This window comes from Paroedura picta, chromosome 4, assembly GCF_049243985.1.
Source record: "Paroedura picta isolate Pp20150507F chromosome 4, Ppicta_v3.0, whole genome shotgun sequence".
Lineage (NCBI taxonomy): Eukaryota > Metazoa > Chordata > Lepidosauria > Squamata > Gekkonidae > Paroedura > Paroedura picta.
Genome location: NC_135372.1, coordinates 50,970,579 through 50,988,074, shown reverse-complemented (window position 1 = coordinate 50,988,074; position 17,496 = coordinate 50,970,579). Strand labels below are relative to the sequence as shown.

The 17,496-nt window shown below is 43.2% G+C and overlaps 1 protein-coding gene across 2 annotated transcripts in view; it reads right to left on the bottom strand.

Annotated features, from left to right (window-relative positions):
* Window positions 1-208: 208 nt before the first annotated feature.
* The window catches only part of SLC25A24 (solute carrier family 25 member 24), a 30,295-nt gene continuing 13,007 nt past the window's right edge, over window positions 209-17,496 (bottom strand). For both annotated transcript variants that reach the window (XM_077332825.1, XM_077332826.1), the window contains exons 5-10: window positions 15,462-15,620; window positions 14,047-14,196; window positions 10,794-10,901; window positions 7,463-7,630; window positions 3,882-4,032; window positions 209-3,580 (exon numbers count right to left, since the gene is read on the bottom strand). In XM_077332825.1, the coding sequence (XP_077188940.1) occupies window positions 3,402-3,580; window positions 3,882-4,032; window positions 7,463-7,630; window positions 10,794-10,901; window positions 14,047-14,196; window positions 15,462-15,620 (915 nt within the window). In that variant the 3' untranslated portion in view covers window positions 209-3,401. The remainder of the gene's footprint in view (window positions 3,581-3,881; window positions 4,033-7,462; window positions 7,631-10,793; window positions 10,902-14,046; window positions 14,197-15,461; window positions 15,621-17,496) is intronic.

Below are 17,496 nucleotides of genomic sequence, written 5' to 3'. Positions count from 1 at the left end.
AGTATCTGAATGGATAGTCAAATTTCAAGCACTCCATTCAGCCCAAACACCCAAGGACAATTATAGCACAACTCATTCAGTACACTGAAGTATTCAAATCCTAGAGTAGAGGAAGGACTTCAGTACCACTATGAGAAACCTCAACTTATTATTTGGTACAAAACAGAGGTTATATTCATACATCTCTAGATTCAACAAGCCACAAAAGTCACATTATAAAATGTTTATTATAAATTGATGTTTATAGGTCTATAAAAATGTCTGATTTGCTTTCTCCAAGTAACAGACCAAACACACAGAGAACATAGCATTTTGTAAACCACATCATAATTAAGCTAGATCTCATTAGTCTCATGCATCCTTCCAGCACACAGGAGTATTCACCAACAAAATGATCAATAATTCCCTAAGGACACTTGGACAAGAGAGTATGGAGTATGGTTCACATACAGCTCAGGTCATCTTTCTATGTTACAGTAAAAAAAGCAAGAGAGAATTCAGAAAGTCACACCCATAGACAAGCAAATTCATAATAGCACGGACCATCTGATTTTATTTTATTTTAAAAAAGAGAAAACATTTTGCGGAATTTCTTTGGTTTCAGATCAAGTGCAAGAAGAGCAGAGGTTTCCTTAACATGACAAGATACCAGGTCACTACCTACCTCAGCCCCACTGAAATAACAAAGCAAAACCAAAGGTGGGAGTTGTGTGGTATAGATTGTGCTCATCATCATGTTGAAAGAATGCTAAAGAGAGTTGGTTGTACAGCCACTGACTGAAAACACACTGCAACTCAGAAAGTGCTGGACTCTCTTGTAAACTGTTTCATTTCCTCAACCCAATCAAAAAGGTATTGAGAGATCTATTTCAATTTGTTGAAGTTTGGTAATTTTAACAAGCTCAGGAAGGGTTCAATAATCTGGTTGTTAAAGTAAAAGGGAGGGAGAGTCACAGGGGGGGAAACATCCACACAGCCATTCTTGTTTATCCTTTCATTCACTACACAAATGAGTAACTGGAAATGTATTTCAATTTTGCTGGTGTGCCGCCACTATTCCCAAGGTCAGTTCATTCTATCAAACCCCTCCATACAGGAAGGAACCTGATTGCATCAAGGCCAGCTCACGTGAATTGATCTGTACACAGGCAGAGGCAGCCACCATCTTTAGGATCATGGTTACCAGACAAAAAGTACAGCCATGATCACAGCAATAATTCCCTGCAGCAACTGACCCAGCCCACTTCCACATTATTGATGTACCTAAATAGACAACTGCATGGAGGAATTTGAAAGGATGAACCGACTTCTAGCAACTCTACCAATTGACTGTGGAATGTCCACATGGAATTTGATACATACAGAAAAGGATCTGTACAACAGGGCCAAATCAAGATGGCTTAGTTCAACATGGGAGCTGGCTTCTAGAATGTCACTCCCCTAAAATGTATAACTTAAGCTGTGGTCTTTCAAAACTCAAAACAGCGACAAACAGATCATACACTCCAGTGCAATTTCATATGTTATCTTCACATGCAAGAAGTGTTACAGAAAGTTAACAAGAATACTAATTCTCAATGAAGGCAGGACAGCTGCAGAAGGATCGGCTTCAATGCTATGCTCAGAAGCTTCAGATACACTTTCAGGGCTGTGCACAAACAATATTACATATGCTCATTCACAAGTAACTGAAACATGCTTTAAAACTGGGAATCCATTCAATAATGTGCATAACATTTAAAAGTTCTTGCAAAAGGCATGCAGGAAAGGTCTTTTCAACATGATCTTTTTATATCCCCAAAGGTCATGGCTCAGCTTACATTTACCCAATATTAACAATGCAGTGGCTTGATGGGAATATTCTTTCTTGCCAATTTCAAGGTATTTGGTCTCCCTCAGTATACTCAGCAGTCCCATTCAAGGTGCTAAGGAGTAGTTTTTAAATTATCGGTGGATCTCTGGCACAGTGTTTTTAAAAAACCTAGCTTTCTTTTTATCAAGGACATTCCTGACATAACAAAAAGTTATTTGCTATCCCTTTTACTCCAATCCAACCTTCCACATAATCAGACCTTTATGCAGGCATTCCCACGAAGACAGTGACTATATAATGTATAACCCACTGAATTGGAAGAGAGTTTTTCATCCTGCGGCTGTAATCTGCACAAGATATACAAAGGCAAGCTTTCCCTTTAAAGGGATCATTTGCAGGGGACTCCTATGCAGCCTAACTGCAGTGGATTAAAACTAACCTCCTGCGCTATATTCCGCTTCAGTTTGACCCACAGACACAGCATCAGGAATTCCTTGAAGCCCATCCAACTGAAGATAGTCACAATAACTAAGTCACACTGAATGCAACAGAACTTAAGTCTACAGCAGTTTAGCCTGCCTAAAGATTTGACTTCATTGTGATTCATTTCTTCTATTGGTTTAATTGGAACAGGCCACATATTCACATGCACCAGGCAGACATGGCTCTGAAGAGGCATAGTGTTCGAAACAACAGCGAATGGATTATTTCTCAAAATTCTTCTACCTGTATAATTCCCTTAAGTGGAAAGTTAGCTACACCCTTCTTTTTTAACTTGCAGGATAACACAGGATAACATCAAAATTGACATTCCTCCATGCAGCATGAAGTGATACTACAGCCCATTCGAACACCTCAGAGGTCAACCATCTTATTTTGCTGCAGGTGTGATCTACACATCAGTGTCATGATTATTAAGGGATGACTGAATGGCCCACTTGTGCAAATTTCAATGCAATAACTATGAACTAGGCAAACAGCACCCTTGCCCAAGTCTCACTCATTTCCCAAGGGCACTAGGTAGCAGATTTCTTGGTAGATGGTATGAACTTCTCACAAACCCATAGAAGTGTTGGAGGAACTTTACTGTTTTTCTTTGTACTCTTCTTCTCCAAGCCTTGTTTTTAAAAGGATACCAAACACTTTTTCATCCTTATTTTAAAATTGTTTTTCTGTTGCAGGATGCAAATACAAGGAACCAGCTGCATTTTTGGTATGCCGAAGTGCAACAACTCACAGAAAGAGCAAATATATGTCTCAACACTGTACTTCTAAATACATCTTATCACATTCAAACATAAATGGGGAGGGGGTAAAAAAGAGGTGATTTTTTTTTAGCAGACTGCTCATCCTGCAGATGAATTAGCAATGGTTTTCTCCCCTTGATTGTCAAGATTCGGAAATTGGCTCATAGCTGTTTCAGAAAGGTGGAGTTATTTCTTCCATTCAGAGAAGATCATGAACCCCACTGCATCTTTTCACAGAAAACTGGTCTCTGATAGCAAACATTAATAAATTTGAAGTACACAAAGCTGTTGTTTGGTGTGCATATTCCATGATAATCTCTCACTTTGTTCCTGTCTTGCTATCATGCGATCCCTAAGTTCTCTTTCATCTTTTCATACACCACATAACTGATGCTGACAGCAGGTAGCACCTTCATGAAATTAGGAGCTATGCCCCTATAAAGTCCAAAGACTCCTTCTTTAGCAATTATCCTTTGGAAGAGACCAACCATGTTCAGCTGCGGGCCTCCTTCCACCATAGCTATGGCAAAAAGGGGAGGGGGGGGAGAGAGAATGAGAGACATTAATCAAATATATGCTCAACCATCCCACTCAGAAGCAGGTTCACCATTTCATAAGCTCTGGGTGAGTCAGAGCTTTGTCTAGAGCCCTTTAAAGGAGCAGTGTAATTCTGACAAAAAAGGTGAGGCGACTACTGGTGGGGTAGTCAAAGAGAGCTTCTACTATCTGAAATGAAAGGCAGGTAGAACTAAAGGAAAGGACTTTGTTTACTCATTTGACAGAGGAGAGTAATTGGCCTCTCCCAAAGCACCAGGACTCACCTTGAGCTTGCATTCGAGTTCGGATAAGGGCAAGAGGGTAACTAGCCAACTGGCCACAAGTACTAGACATAGTGCCACATCCCAGCAACACAAGAACACCAGGGTTGGCAGAGTCCGTAGCATACTTTTCGAGCCACGTCTTCTTCAAAGCCTGCCAAGAAAATGCTGCTACATTTAGTCAAACTTCAAACCCCCTGAATACTAACAAATTGCATCACTAGCTTTTGTGGGCTAGTGCTCATTTCATCAGGTGCATAGTAGTCCTAAAAGCAACATCCACATTCCAGGCAACATAACTAGCGAATGGTTTGTATACAACCGTGCATTCCAAAAACTTACAGACACTTACATTTGCAGAAGGGATGGGGGGATTTTGGCTCCTTCCATTGCAGAGACCCATTCTGCTCTTATGCCATTTTGCAAATCCAGAACAAATTTTACAGGGCACAATTGGCAAAAATCCCTTTCCCCATCTCTTAATAAATTTAGTTCCCTCAAGTTTAAAAACTGTGTGACTGGACAGAAGCCAGTATTAACATAATTTGTAAATGTACATTTTGTACAAGTCACACAGATGTTACTGTGACTTGTTCAAACCCTTCCCATAAATATTAGAAATGGAATTCCATCTAAAATACCAAATGACATGATATTTATCATTAACTGTTAAAGGAAATTAAACATGGTGGCACCAGATTTGCATCACAATCCATAATAATATTGATCAACACCCTTCATACATATTACTTCAGTCTGGTGGGTTAGCCATGTTAGTTAGTTGCAATAAAACAGAAGCATGGGTTTTATTGTCCCTTAAAGACTAATGGACATAATGTAAAATAAGTTTTCATGGATGAGGGACAAACTAAACATGGCAGTGTCCCCAAGTGCTCCCCATGGACACTGTTGCCATCTTAAAATAATTAAAAAATACTGCGAGGGCCGGATCCTGCTTGGGCCTGCAGCATGGCTGGCCAAGACACTCATTTCACACATACACATGCCTTTATTAAGTGCCAAAACAGCCATGGGAGCATTTCAGCACTTGAGAAAGTGAAGGAGGAACAAGAGCCCCTCAGCCCTCTGGGCAGCAAGCACAACATTTGTAAAGGACTTTAGAATGGCAGCAGCATTCACAGATTGGACTGTGGATCTGTCACAACTAGTCTGGCCTTAAAGCTCACTTCAGATGAAGCCATAAAACATAAGTGGCATAATCTGTGACACTTCTGTGCAATACTCTGGAGCAGGGGTAATCAAACTGCGGCCCTCCAGATGTCCATGGACTGCAATTCCCATGAGCCCCTGCCAGAATTCGCTGGCAGGGGCTCATGGGAATTGTAGTCCATGGACATCTGGAGGGCCGCAGTTTGACTACCCCTGCTCTGGAGTATACAATGAGTTGGATTCACTACAAGAATTCACAGACGGTGATGGCATAGCAAATCCTTCCCCACTTTCCTCTTCCAGTTCTGAGGATCAGAAGAACCTTGCAGTAAAAATGCATCACAAGAGCACTGCTAACAATTAAGGGAAAACAAAGAGGAAAAGGCATTTCTACTTCATGCCTCCCTTTCACTGCACCTCCCCCAAAAGGACTTTCAGGGGAAACTGCAGGGTGCTGGGTGAAAAGTAAGATGGGAAAAGATTGGCTCCCCCCCCTGCCCAAGCCTACCTTGAACTCTTCTTGTAGATCCAGCCCCCTATTCACCATTCTCAATTGGCAATAACCCAGTTTATCTAGTTATATTAACTAATGTCATGTTGTAGTGGTTCAGAAAGGTGCCATGTCTGACTGACGTAGTTACACCTATAAATAAGTTCTAAATTCAGTAATTTAACAGCAACACTAGCCAGGGGGACAGAATACATCCTGCCAACTCCATCCTCCCCACACGTACGCAGGCCATGCTTTTACAGGACCTAATAATGTCACTGTTCTGCAATTTACATAGGATAAACGCGTCTGTGTCTTTCTATCTCTCAAAATGAATGGACACAACATTCAAACACCTGTGCAGAACATGTTCTTCTAGGACGCACATGACAAACTGATGAGTCAAAATTGATCAATATGAGTATTATGACGGACTGTTCTTCTGGAGCCAAGACTAGGACTTGCACAGCTCTCCAGTTTGGTAACAGCCTTTCTTAAAGAATTCAATACCTACAGTGGCTAATCTCACTGGGTAGACTCTGATATCACCAGTTGAAGCTGTTGCAAACAGAACAGCTGTTCTGTTTGTTACAAACAGAAGTGTCATTAAAATAAAGTTTTGGATTGTATAACTTTTAATCATGCATTCAACAATTTCCTTTATTGTCCAGTAGGCTATAATAAGCTGTTACTCTTTAAGGCACTATAAGGTCCCTTTGCATAAATAATCCTGGCAATCCTGAGAATAACCTTGTTTTTCAAACTGCAGAGTCAGACTGGGAAACTGTGGCTTGCCCCAAGCAGCTGCATATCACTTGCATGAGCACCATTTGAATCACCTCTGCATCTAACACATTATATAGCCTCGACCGGGACCTAACATGTCCTGAGGCATTTTCCATTCCCAAACTCTTTATTTATTTATTTTATTTGTAACATCTTCTCTGATTAGAAGTTCTGGAGAACTCAAAAGCTCATACACAGTTATGCGTCATCTGGTCATTCCTAATAAAAGATATTATGTGGATTGTGTTCTGGGTTTTGTTCATTGTCACTTAATAAAATAACTGAGGTGAGACTGAAACCAGTCATTTCTATACACAGGTCATGGTTTTAGCAAATGTACATCAACTCATAACTATCTTTATCACCATCTGCCTGCAACATCAGCACATCACTCTGAAAATCTGCAACTGTGTGGCAGCAATGATTTAAATGCACTTCACGCACAGTGACAAGTCACAGTGTATGCACCTGGCTGATCCTCAAGTTCGTCTGCTGCTAAGGTGGATGTGGAAGCCTCAGGCCAAATTCCCTTTCAGCCATGAAGTTCACTAGATGCCCTTGACAAAGCCACTGTGTCTATGAGCAGCTCAGATGAAAGACAACTGAGATAAAACAGAGAAGCTATGATTCAGGGATGCATATAAACTCAAATAGATTTTTCTCTGTGGTTGCCACACCCCGATGCTGGAGCAAAAGCCAGGATGATTTATAGCCATTACTGGTCACAATGGCTAAAGTGCAAGCAACCCAAGCCTGTCCTCTAAATCACTGGTCCCCAACCCCTGGCTGTGGCTCCTCTTCGTCCTCCTCCCCGGCTGCTGCCTCGGGGGCTGCCCTGACACTCTGCCACTGGCTCACTATTGGTGCTCTCCAGCAGCTGCCGTGGCTGGGGCTCCCCCTTGGCATGGCACTGTGCAGCTGCTGCTGGCAGTGCCCCCCAGCGGGCAGCGGGAAGTCAGGGGCACCGGCGGGAAATCAAGTGGAGCAAGGGCTCAGGCGGCAACGTCCCTCGGCAAAAGACTACCCCCCCCCTGGGCCTCAGTAAAATTGCCAAGTGTTGACCGGTCCCCGGTGATAAAAAGGTTTGGGACCACTGCTCTAAACCATAGCAGTGCTGCTGTCAGTCAGCACAACTCACCTCATAAACAGCAAGGTCTATGCCAGCATAAGGAATGATGCCCAAAATGTTGGGAATGTAACCTTTGTAAAAAGCCTTCACACCTTCTCTCCTTAAAATCTTCTTAGCACAGTCAAACATGCCAGCATATTGTCCTGTTTTGCCCACAGCCAATCTGGTCTTTAATACCTAAAGGTTGAGAAAATATTTTATACTTTATGTTTCTACCCAAATATTCTCATAACATTCTGTACTATCCTATACATTTCTGAAATCTTTGGTTGTTAGGAGTCTGAAGGCCTCCAAAAGATGTCCAAGTCAGACATTGGGGGAAGGGGGAAACTTGAGGCAAAGAAACATAACACAAACGGTGCCAGCAGCCATTTGATTACCATTCATAGTCAATGTAGCTTTAACTGGCACTCCAGGCAGATGACAAGCAGTTCTTCTGCAAGATGGCCGCATTAAACATTGGTAATACAATGGTGGGACTAGAGCCACATTATCCTAGATTGCTGAAAACAATGTGACAGTGATCAGGTGTATCTTGCTCCCCCAAAATTTGCATATATGTAAGCAGACTAGAGCCTCTTGTGGCGTAGAGTGGTAAGGCAGCCGCCTGAAAGCTTTGCCCATGAGGTTGGGAGTTCGATCCCAGCAGCCGGCTCAAGGTTGACTCAGCCTTCCATCCTTCCGAGGTCGGTAAAATGAGTACCCAGCTTGCTGCTGGGGGGTAAACGGTCATGACTGGGGAAGGCACTGGCAAACCACCCCGTATTGAGTCTGCCATGAAAACGCTAGAGGGCATCACCCCAAGGGTCAGACATGACTCGGTGCTTGCACAGGGGATACCTTTACCTTTAAGCAGACTAGAAGCCAGTACAGCATCCCAGCATAGAGGAGTGCCACTCTATATGAGCTCTACAGTAATTTGGTACAACTTTCAATCCTAAACAGAGTTATTCTCTTACTAAGTCTATTAACATCACTGGGATTAGAAAGGTATAACTCTGCCTAGAATTGCACTGCAGTCCTAAGAGTAAGCACCATTGAATATAGTGGAACTTGTTTCTACAGGCACAGGATTGCACTGCAACAGTATCAGACAAAAATTGCCTTATGTCCCATCATGATGCTCCAGAAGACCAAAGATACACTGTTTAATACAGCCTTTTCCAACCTTTGACCACTGTTATTGTTCTTACTCTATGTATTTCTCACCAGCTCGTGGCAGGTTACATTGTCCAATAAAAACCCATTAAAACCCCCCAAACCCCCATTAAAAGACATAAAAAGACAGAACATGGCAGAAAACCCCCACATACACCCTTCCCCACTACTGGAGGGGCGAGGAAGGAGGTAAAGATGACTCAATTTACAGGCTTCAAGGCCCCTCAGAAGTGATGTCAGTTGGCCATGCTTCTCTGCCGCACACCACAGAACTAGCTTAACCATCCACACCCTTTGCCCTTCTTTCACTCCCTCCCCACACCTTTACTACCGTTATGGTGGCTTTGCCTCATGTAATCCAGAAAGGGCAGGAGCTGAGAAGACAGCCCAGACCTCACATAGCATGCCACAAATGACTCCCTCACCCTTTGATTTTTACACCCACAGCCTACCCAGGCCTCCGGGTGGAAGCAGCCAGTTCCCTAACTTGTGGCCAAGTCCATTCAGGTAGGAGGAAAAAGGCTGTGCACCCCTAATTGGGAATCCCCGGTTTAATATATCAAGTCCAAACTTTCTAGATTCTGTGGATATCTCCAATTTTAAGCCTACTGTGATTGTAGGCCACCTCCACACAGGCCCATTATGCACAGGGGGGCACACATTCGGGGTGGAATGGCGACGACTAAAATCACCGATAACGCACGGTGCTGGCTGCAACCGGCCGCAGCTTCGGTGCATGCCGCCGAAAAAGCCACATTAGCGAAACGCGGAAGAAAGCGCAGCTTCCGGGTGACCGGGGCGCAACCAGAAGCGGCGCTGGAATCGCCGCGTGCATAATCGGTTACTCTGGGTTTTGCCGCCGTAACGCCCCGTCCCGTGCATAACTGGTGTGCTTCACATCTTCCCCCTCCGCGTTTTCCATGTGACCCGAAATCGCCGTTTCGGCGGCCGTACATAATGGGCCACAGTGAGCCAGGATGGAAAGAAGAGTCAAAACATAGTTAACAGACCATCAAAATCAGGCCCTTATAGGAGAACAGATACATTTCTTCGAGTTCCCTGACAGCACAGAAAGCAGCAGATCAACACCGAAGTGTTGAGCAAGTTCGAGCAACCCAGATTCATTAAATGAATACTTACAACTCCCTATCTACTTCCCTCTCTCCCCAGCAAGGTTAGCCTCATGTTTCAATAGCCTGGATGCCAATTATCAAATCTGCCTTGTTAGGTAATGAAAGGCAAAGACTGCAGAACTTGATTTAAAATATACTTCTTTCCTAAATATATCTGAATGCTAAAAACTAAAGAAAATTCATCACACTATTTCTTAAAACCACCAGTTACAGAACTACAGAAAAGACAAATGCCTTCAGAGCCTTTTCTTGGGGTCCTATTTTGCCCCCTCTCACTCTTACCAATGTATTTCTCCAACATTATCAGATATAAAATATAATGAGCTACTGTCTACCGGGTCAGACTAATGGGTCATGTAGCCCAGTACTGTGAACTTTAATTGGCAGCAGTTCTTCAGAGGAAGAAGCAGAGATATTTCCCACCACTAGTACCCAAAAACCCTAGTTTTAACTAAAAATGCCACAAACCAAAACCTTTTGCATATAAAAGCATGTACTTTACCACTGATAAACAACTCTGTCATAGCAACAGGCTTTAAAATGAAACCTAAATCATAGTCTGGGCCAGCGTCAGCATCCCATGAAGGAAAGCAGCTGCTGAAGCCCATGCGGCTCCCCACTGCTGGCCCACATCCCAAAAGGAGGGATGGGGAGAGATAAGCAGTGCTAGTGAGCAGAGATCAAACATGCAAATGGAGGGCATAGACAGCAGATATGGGAATAGCAGTAAGAGGTGCAACAGGCATGCACAAAGCAAGTACACAGTGGCAGGCAGACACATGAGTGTGGCAGCAAGAACCAGGCCCCCGCTGACCCACCAACTCTCACACCTGCCCCTGTTCTTGCTACTTTCATGTGTCTGCTTGTCACTATGCGATAGCCCTGCACACTGGAACACCCTGGTTGTAGGTAAACATGCTGTTCACACGAGACCCCACAGTAATTCAAAGTAGAATCCTGTAATGATGAGCACATTTGCTGTCTGACTATTGGAAAAAGAATACACAATAAGGCTTTCCTGGGAACACTGCAGGTCCCCCAGCACTTACCTCCATGGGGTAAATGGAAGTCTGAGCAGTTGCACCAGCCAGTGAGCCAGATATAAATCTTTCCACAGTTCCTACCTTCCCATCTTCATTCCGAAACATTTTCTTATACTGCAAATTCAAAGTGCACAAAAATAAAGTCATTTCTTCACACTATCCTTGTCAGATTTGTTTTGCAAACCATCCAGTGAAGCCACTGTTGGCTTCATTGTTAAAATCACATTAATTAAATGGCTACATGCAGGTTTCACAATGGAGCCAGCAGGAGCTCCACCAGGCAGTTGGCAAATGCAAAAAACAGCAGGGGAAGATAGCCTAAAGCTGGTTCTCCCTGCTTGCTTTGGCCACAAACAGAAAAGGGTTGGTGTATAACAGGCACAGGACTCTCACTGCACATCTGATGCAAAGTCCTCATGTTGTTCCCCAACAAACAGGAGGCCTTTGTAATAAGCAGCTGGAACCTACTCAGTTATCTTAATTGTATCTAAAGTGTTCTGCAGCTAGAACGCTTCATTTATGATTACAATTTGTTGGTCTGAAGCAGCAGAACAAATTTAGATTCCAGTGACACCTCTAATACCAACAAATCTGTCTTCAAGGTATGCGTTTTTGTGTTTATGCATACTTCATCAGATACAATATGAACAATATGATACATATTGTATCCAAAGAAGTGAGTGTGCACATAAAAACTCATACATTGAACACAAATTTGTTGGTCTTAAGGATGCCACTGGAATCTAAATTTGTTCGCCTTCATTTAGGAGTGCTTCATATCACTATCATCATTACACCAGTCACTATCATTACTATCACTAAACAGTATAAAGTTGAAGTTGTGTGCAGACAACTCATTCCCTACCTGATTGGCCCTCCTGGGGGAGGGGGTGTTGCCAATAGGGAGAGAGCAGTCTACCAATGAGGGCCAATCAGTTAAACTTGCATGCAGACAACGCACTCCCTATCTGATTGGCCCTGGGGGTGTACCACCAATAGGGAGAGAGCACACTGCCAATGAGGCCCAATCAGTTCAAACTGCACTCTGTCAATGAGTGCCAATCAGTTCAAATTGTGTGCATATAACTAACTCCCTACCTGATTGGCCCTCCATAGGGGTGTGCGGCCAATAAGGAGAAAGCACTCTTCCAATCATGGGGTTTATCTGGCCTCTTCTTTCTCTTCCTGCTGCTTGCCAGATAGAAGAGATATTGGCTTCCCTGAAAGACCCTGCTGCTGGTAGGTTGCCCCATCCTCAGCCTCTTCCCACCCTCCAACTCCCCTAGACAAGGGAGGGAAGGCAGCTGCTTCCTGTGCTGGTCTCAGGTTTCAACTCCCTGCTGGAAGGAAGCACAGACCAGTTGCCAGGAAGACTAAGAAAATCAAATTTTCAAAAACAGAATGCCAAACAGAATGCCAATTTTTCAATAAGAATGCAATGAATTTCTTAGCAGAAATTAGCAGGGAATCAGCAGAAGGAGCAGTTCCACAACCCAGGCCGTCCAGCCTCAAGTTAATATAGGCTGTCAGCAGTCTCTCAGTCCTCACTCTGCGATGACTTGCATTCTTCTGGAGTCAGCAACTCTCTTGCTAACATGGTGTAATGCCTTTTAGACTGGAGCTTTCTTCCAGTACATAGCTGGCATTGCTTAATTGGCTCAGGTGAGCCAGGTGGACTGACAAGACAGGGAGCTGGAGATTGGGCAGAAGAATGAGGAGCTCCTGAAACAATTCTGGAATCTAAGCCCTGGTTTGTCTGCAGCTCCATTTCCTCCTGCTGGTCAGAGCTCTCTGCCTGTTGAACATCTGTCTAGGCTAAGCTCTCATCCAGCTGAGGCTTGGGTGAAGCTGGGAGTTCTACCCAAACAGGGCCTGCTTTCACCAAACCTTCCCATTGCCCTGCAGCTTGTCATCAGAGCACTCTTTACTTTCCTCCTATCCTCAGAGGGGCTGGGGGTATCCAGCAGCCATCCCTACCCAGCCTGGCCTTTGGGAGATGGGATGGAAAAGAGGCAGACACCCATGAAGCCTTATGTGTCCAGCCTGGCCTTTGGGAGATGTGGGAGTGGGAAGGAGGCAGCCCCAACAACCTTCCCTGCCTGGCATTTGGGAGATATTAGGGGGGGGGGCAAGAAGACAGCAGCCCACCCCCACAGCCTTTCCTGCTCAGCCTTTGGAAGATGTTGGGGGGTGGGAAGGAGGCAGCCCAACCAGCATCCCCATGGTGTTTTCTGCCCTCCCTCACCCCCAAGGAGTGAGTTGTCTGCCCTCTTGCCTTCTCTCACCCCCAAGGTAGGGAATGAGTTGTCTGAAGACAATTTGAACTGATTGGCCCTCACTGGTAGTATGAATTTGAACGGATTGGCTTTCATTGGCAGACTGCTCTCTCCCTATTAGCAGCACGCCTCCAGGGAGGTCAAATCAGGTAGGGAATGAGTTGTCTGCACGCAACATCAACTTTATTTCCTCCCCTCTTCAGCATGCCCATCTTTTACTGTCCATAAACTGTTGTGTGAAATATGTAACTTTTTCTTCAAAAATATTTTTAATAAGAAAGTATAAAATACAAGGCAACTGCTGCAATTAGAACTCTAGATGTAAATCACAAGTCACAAAGTTCACTGGATGAACATCAGTTAGGTCACTTTCTCTCTGCCTCACCTACCTCACAAGCTTGTATCAAGGATTACACATGCCTATATTGTGTGTATCTCCCTGAGCTTTGTTGAAAGCAGAATATAAAAGCATTTTTTTAAGTTTCAGAGCTTTAGGGTTTCTGAAGTTTCTAAGTCTATAGGATAGTTGTGTTAAAAAAAAAACCACACAGAGCTGGTTCTATCTCAGGAGGACACTTTCTCTTAAAGGAAGACTAGGCTTTTAATAGGTTATGTAAAGCTGATTCTGAGGTAAATATAGCTCAGAAATCTAAGGCAAGGCCCATGTTACTACAGCACAATGAAATCTGACCTTAGAAGAATCCGGAATACATCATGGAGACCTGGCCTATCAAGCATATTTTGCACGGGCTATCATACAAAATTGAAATGAAAGTAAAACACCACACACTTAGCATGAAATTCACCACACGCTTAGAAGATTCATCATTTCAGTAATATTTGAACTGCTCCAATTTCTTTCTTAAAAAGCAGATGCACAAGTCCAATTGAGAAAAGTAACTTCACATATTTTACGGCATCTTGTTTGTTTACAGCTCGCCTCCCTCCATTTAATGTTTAATTGCCTTGATTTAACATCTTACCTGTTCATAAGCCCAAAACTTAATAGCTGTTTCAGGTGCAATTTTAACAACATTGACACCATTTCCCCTCCAAAGAGAACGGACGCCTCCTTCTTTCACCATCTGCTGCAAGCCACCTGCTATGTTCATTTTTGACTTGGAGCCGTGAACCTATATTTATCACAGAAAGAGAAAATCAAATATAATTACCGGATGTACACAGAAAGAATAATTAGCAACAGAGCTTTGCTGCGTTAAAACACAAGAATAAGTTGTCAAGCTCTTCGTGAAGAAAGCCAGAACCATTCCAAAAGTCTGACTTCCTTTAATCTCTCCACAAACACCACCCTTTCCAGTTAACTCTTTGACCTATTCCAGAACTAACTAAATGAAATTTTGAATAGCCGACTCCTCTCTACAATGGCAAATGCCTTCATTTTTCATTATTTACAATAAGCAAACACACCAATTAAATAATTTTTAATCGAACAAAGCAAGAAACCAAATAATTGCTCACTACAATTACAGGGTCTAAGTTCTTGGAGAACCGCAGTAAGTTGGGTCAAATACACAAATGCCTACAAACATATTAAAGCTTTAATGGAAATATTCACGATTACATAAATAACCATCTTCTGGCTTCTTTGTATGCCACATTTTCATGATTAGCACTACCATCAGGCTGTCTATAAATAGATGGCTACAAATATTTTTTTTGCTTACGGAGTTTTTTCAAAAAGCCTCCAATACACCATGATTTAATTTTATCTCTTGAAGGAGAAGGGAGGGATTTGACTAAGCCAGGAACTGTGCCACTAGATTTATATGGTCTTCAGTTGTATTCCTTAGATTAGCGATCCCCAACCTGTGGGCCGCAGACTACATGTGGTCTGTCGACTAATTGGAGGTGGGCCGCGAAGGACGCCTTCTCTCCCCCCCCGGCCCTTTACTTCACCCCCCCCCAGCCCTTTACAACACACTTTAGGGTGTCATTGTCTCCCATCACTCCCAGATGGGAATTTCTCATCGCAGAGAAACAAGCTCAGGGTTCCCATTGATTTGTCATTGCCATGAGTTAAAATTTCTATGAAAATAAGATGTTCCTTATGTTCATTGTTGTGGCGTGTCTGTATCTTATTTTGAAGGGATGTTTAAACATTACCATAGCGATCAGAGAGCGTTAGGGCAGTGGTTGAGAGTAGAGGAGTAAACTACCCCCACACACACCAGGCCTCAGTAAAATTGTCAAGTGTTGAGTGGCCCCGGTTATAAAAAGGTTGGGGACCACTGCCTTAGATCACAGCCCTGTGGAAAATTTCTGAAAAGAGCTTGCAAACCAATTTGTGATATGAAACTGGGATCTGCTGTTCAAAAAGATATAATTCTGCTATGTATGTCTAAAATACTTCTGTAGAACCCAAGAACTAGAAACGCACCTGCATCATGACTTTAAGTCGGTCCAGTGGTGCTGTGCCTGTTCGAGAAACAGCTCCAGCAACACCCCCAGCTAAAAGTTGTCTCCACCACTGGCCAGTCTTTTTCTCCTCTTCGGTGAACTCATCTGGGATAGTTAAACTATCCCCTATATCCAACACCTGTTTAGATACAACAAGGAGGCAGAGAAGAAGAGATAAATCTACTCCATTCAACCATCTTTCAGCAGAAAACTCTACTTGCCTTAAAATTCAACACTCATACACACCAGTTTTACTGTATCTGAAAGAATGCTATCCAAAACATACCATTTCAAAAACTGCACCATCATCATTAAAAATGACGACAAATTCCCGTCTTGAGCATGGCCGTAAAAACAACATTACACAGCGAGATACGAAGCTTTCCACAGAATGCAAAAATCCAAGTGGTTATAAAGCACTGTTAGCCTTTCCTCTAGGCAGGGATTATCTAGATTAACCTCTAGACAACTTCCTAAAGGGATTAGGAATCACAAAGTATTTTTATCTTTGTTGGATTACTATGCTACTTTAAAAAATGAAATGGCTAGTGAAATTAATATATTATTTTACAATATATTATTGTTTCAGTTTTTTTCTCTTCTAACAGAAGCTGATTTAAATATTGAGAGCATTCCTCTCACATTCGTTCCCTTTCCCTTGTGAATTCTCATCTTTACAGTGCTTGAACCTTATTCTGATTCTTTTTACTTGTATAAGGAGTTCTATGTGTCTGGACAGTTTACAGAGTGATCACTCCTTATATATAACATCCCTTCCCAACCAGAAGAGAGCAGGAAATTGCCTGCCAGGTACCTCAAACTAGAACTCAATAATTTGCCTACCTTAATAGTGCAATTCTAAACAAACTTACATTCATTAAATCAATAGTTTAGAAGCATATAATTCTGTTTAAGATTGCACTTCAAGTGTTTTTAAAGTTGTCAGGTTTCAATATGTTAAGTGCCCTACAGTTGCTCAGTATTACTTGAGGAATCACAGCATGCTAAACAGAAATCAAATGTGCATTTCTAGAAAATAGTCATATGTAACATTCTGCTTCCTGTGGATGCAGTCATCCATCCTTGAAGGTATTTTCTAAAGAAAAGGGGAAGACTCCTCATCTCCTCCAGAACATTTTTACTGAGGCAGGAATTTGAAAGCCAACTCTTGTTTCATTGTGGCTAGAGATAAATTCCATATGTCTCCCCACACGCATATTCAAAGTTCTGACAGCTCAGAAAAAACTTGCCAGAAGAGGAAAGCAGGACCCTGTTTTCTTTCCTATCTGCATACAAACTGATAGAACTGGGGGACACTTTCTATTAATGGGACACCTGTGAACCCCCTCCCCGTGTCCTCGGCCAATCTTCCTTTCAGTGCAAATTATACTCCATACGTGCATAAGGATATGGGAAGCCTACAGAGATATCCCATTCACTTTAATGAACTTTTGATCTGCCTACATGTAAACTGGAGAGATGCTCTATTCAGGCAATGGGAATCCACTGAACTTATGTGAATTTTCTACACACAGTGGCCTGGATACCCTTGGTGATATAATGGGCAATGTACACACAGAGACCTCGGGGTGGCCAGGTGATAGCTTCAGCAACCAAGAAAGTTAATTCACAGCAGGTAACAACAGAAAAGTCAGACAAATTAACCTGGGAAAGATAAGCAGTCCCACATAGGCCTTGCGCTCTGCGGGTGAAAACCTGTTGGTCGTTCCCGGCCCTAGGGAAGCACGCCTGGCCTCGACCAGGGCCAGGGCCTTTTCGGTCCTGGCCCCGACCTGGTGGAATGAGCTCCCGGGAGAGCTGCAGGCCCTGCGGGATCTTTCAACGTTCCGCAGGGCCTGCAAGACGGAGCTCTTCCGCCAGGTTTATGGTTGAGGCCGGGGCTGATAATAGATCTATGCCTCCTCTCCACCCGCTAGTAGTGGGAAGGCGGGGGGGGGGGAGTTGAGCTGCCATTCTTACTATGCCGGCAATATTGGCAATGTTATTATTGTTTT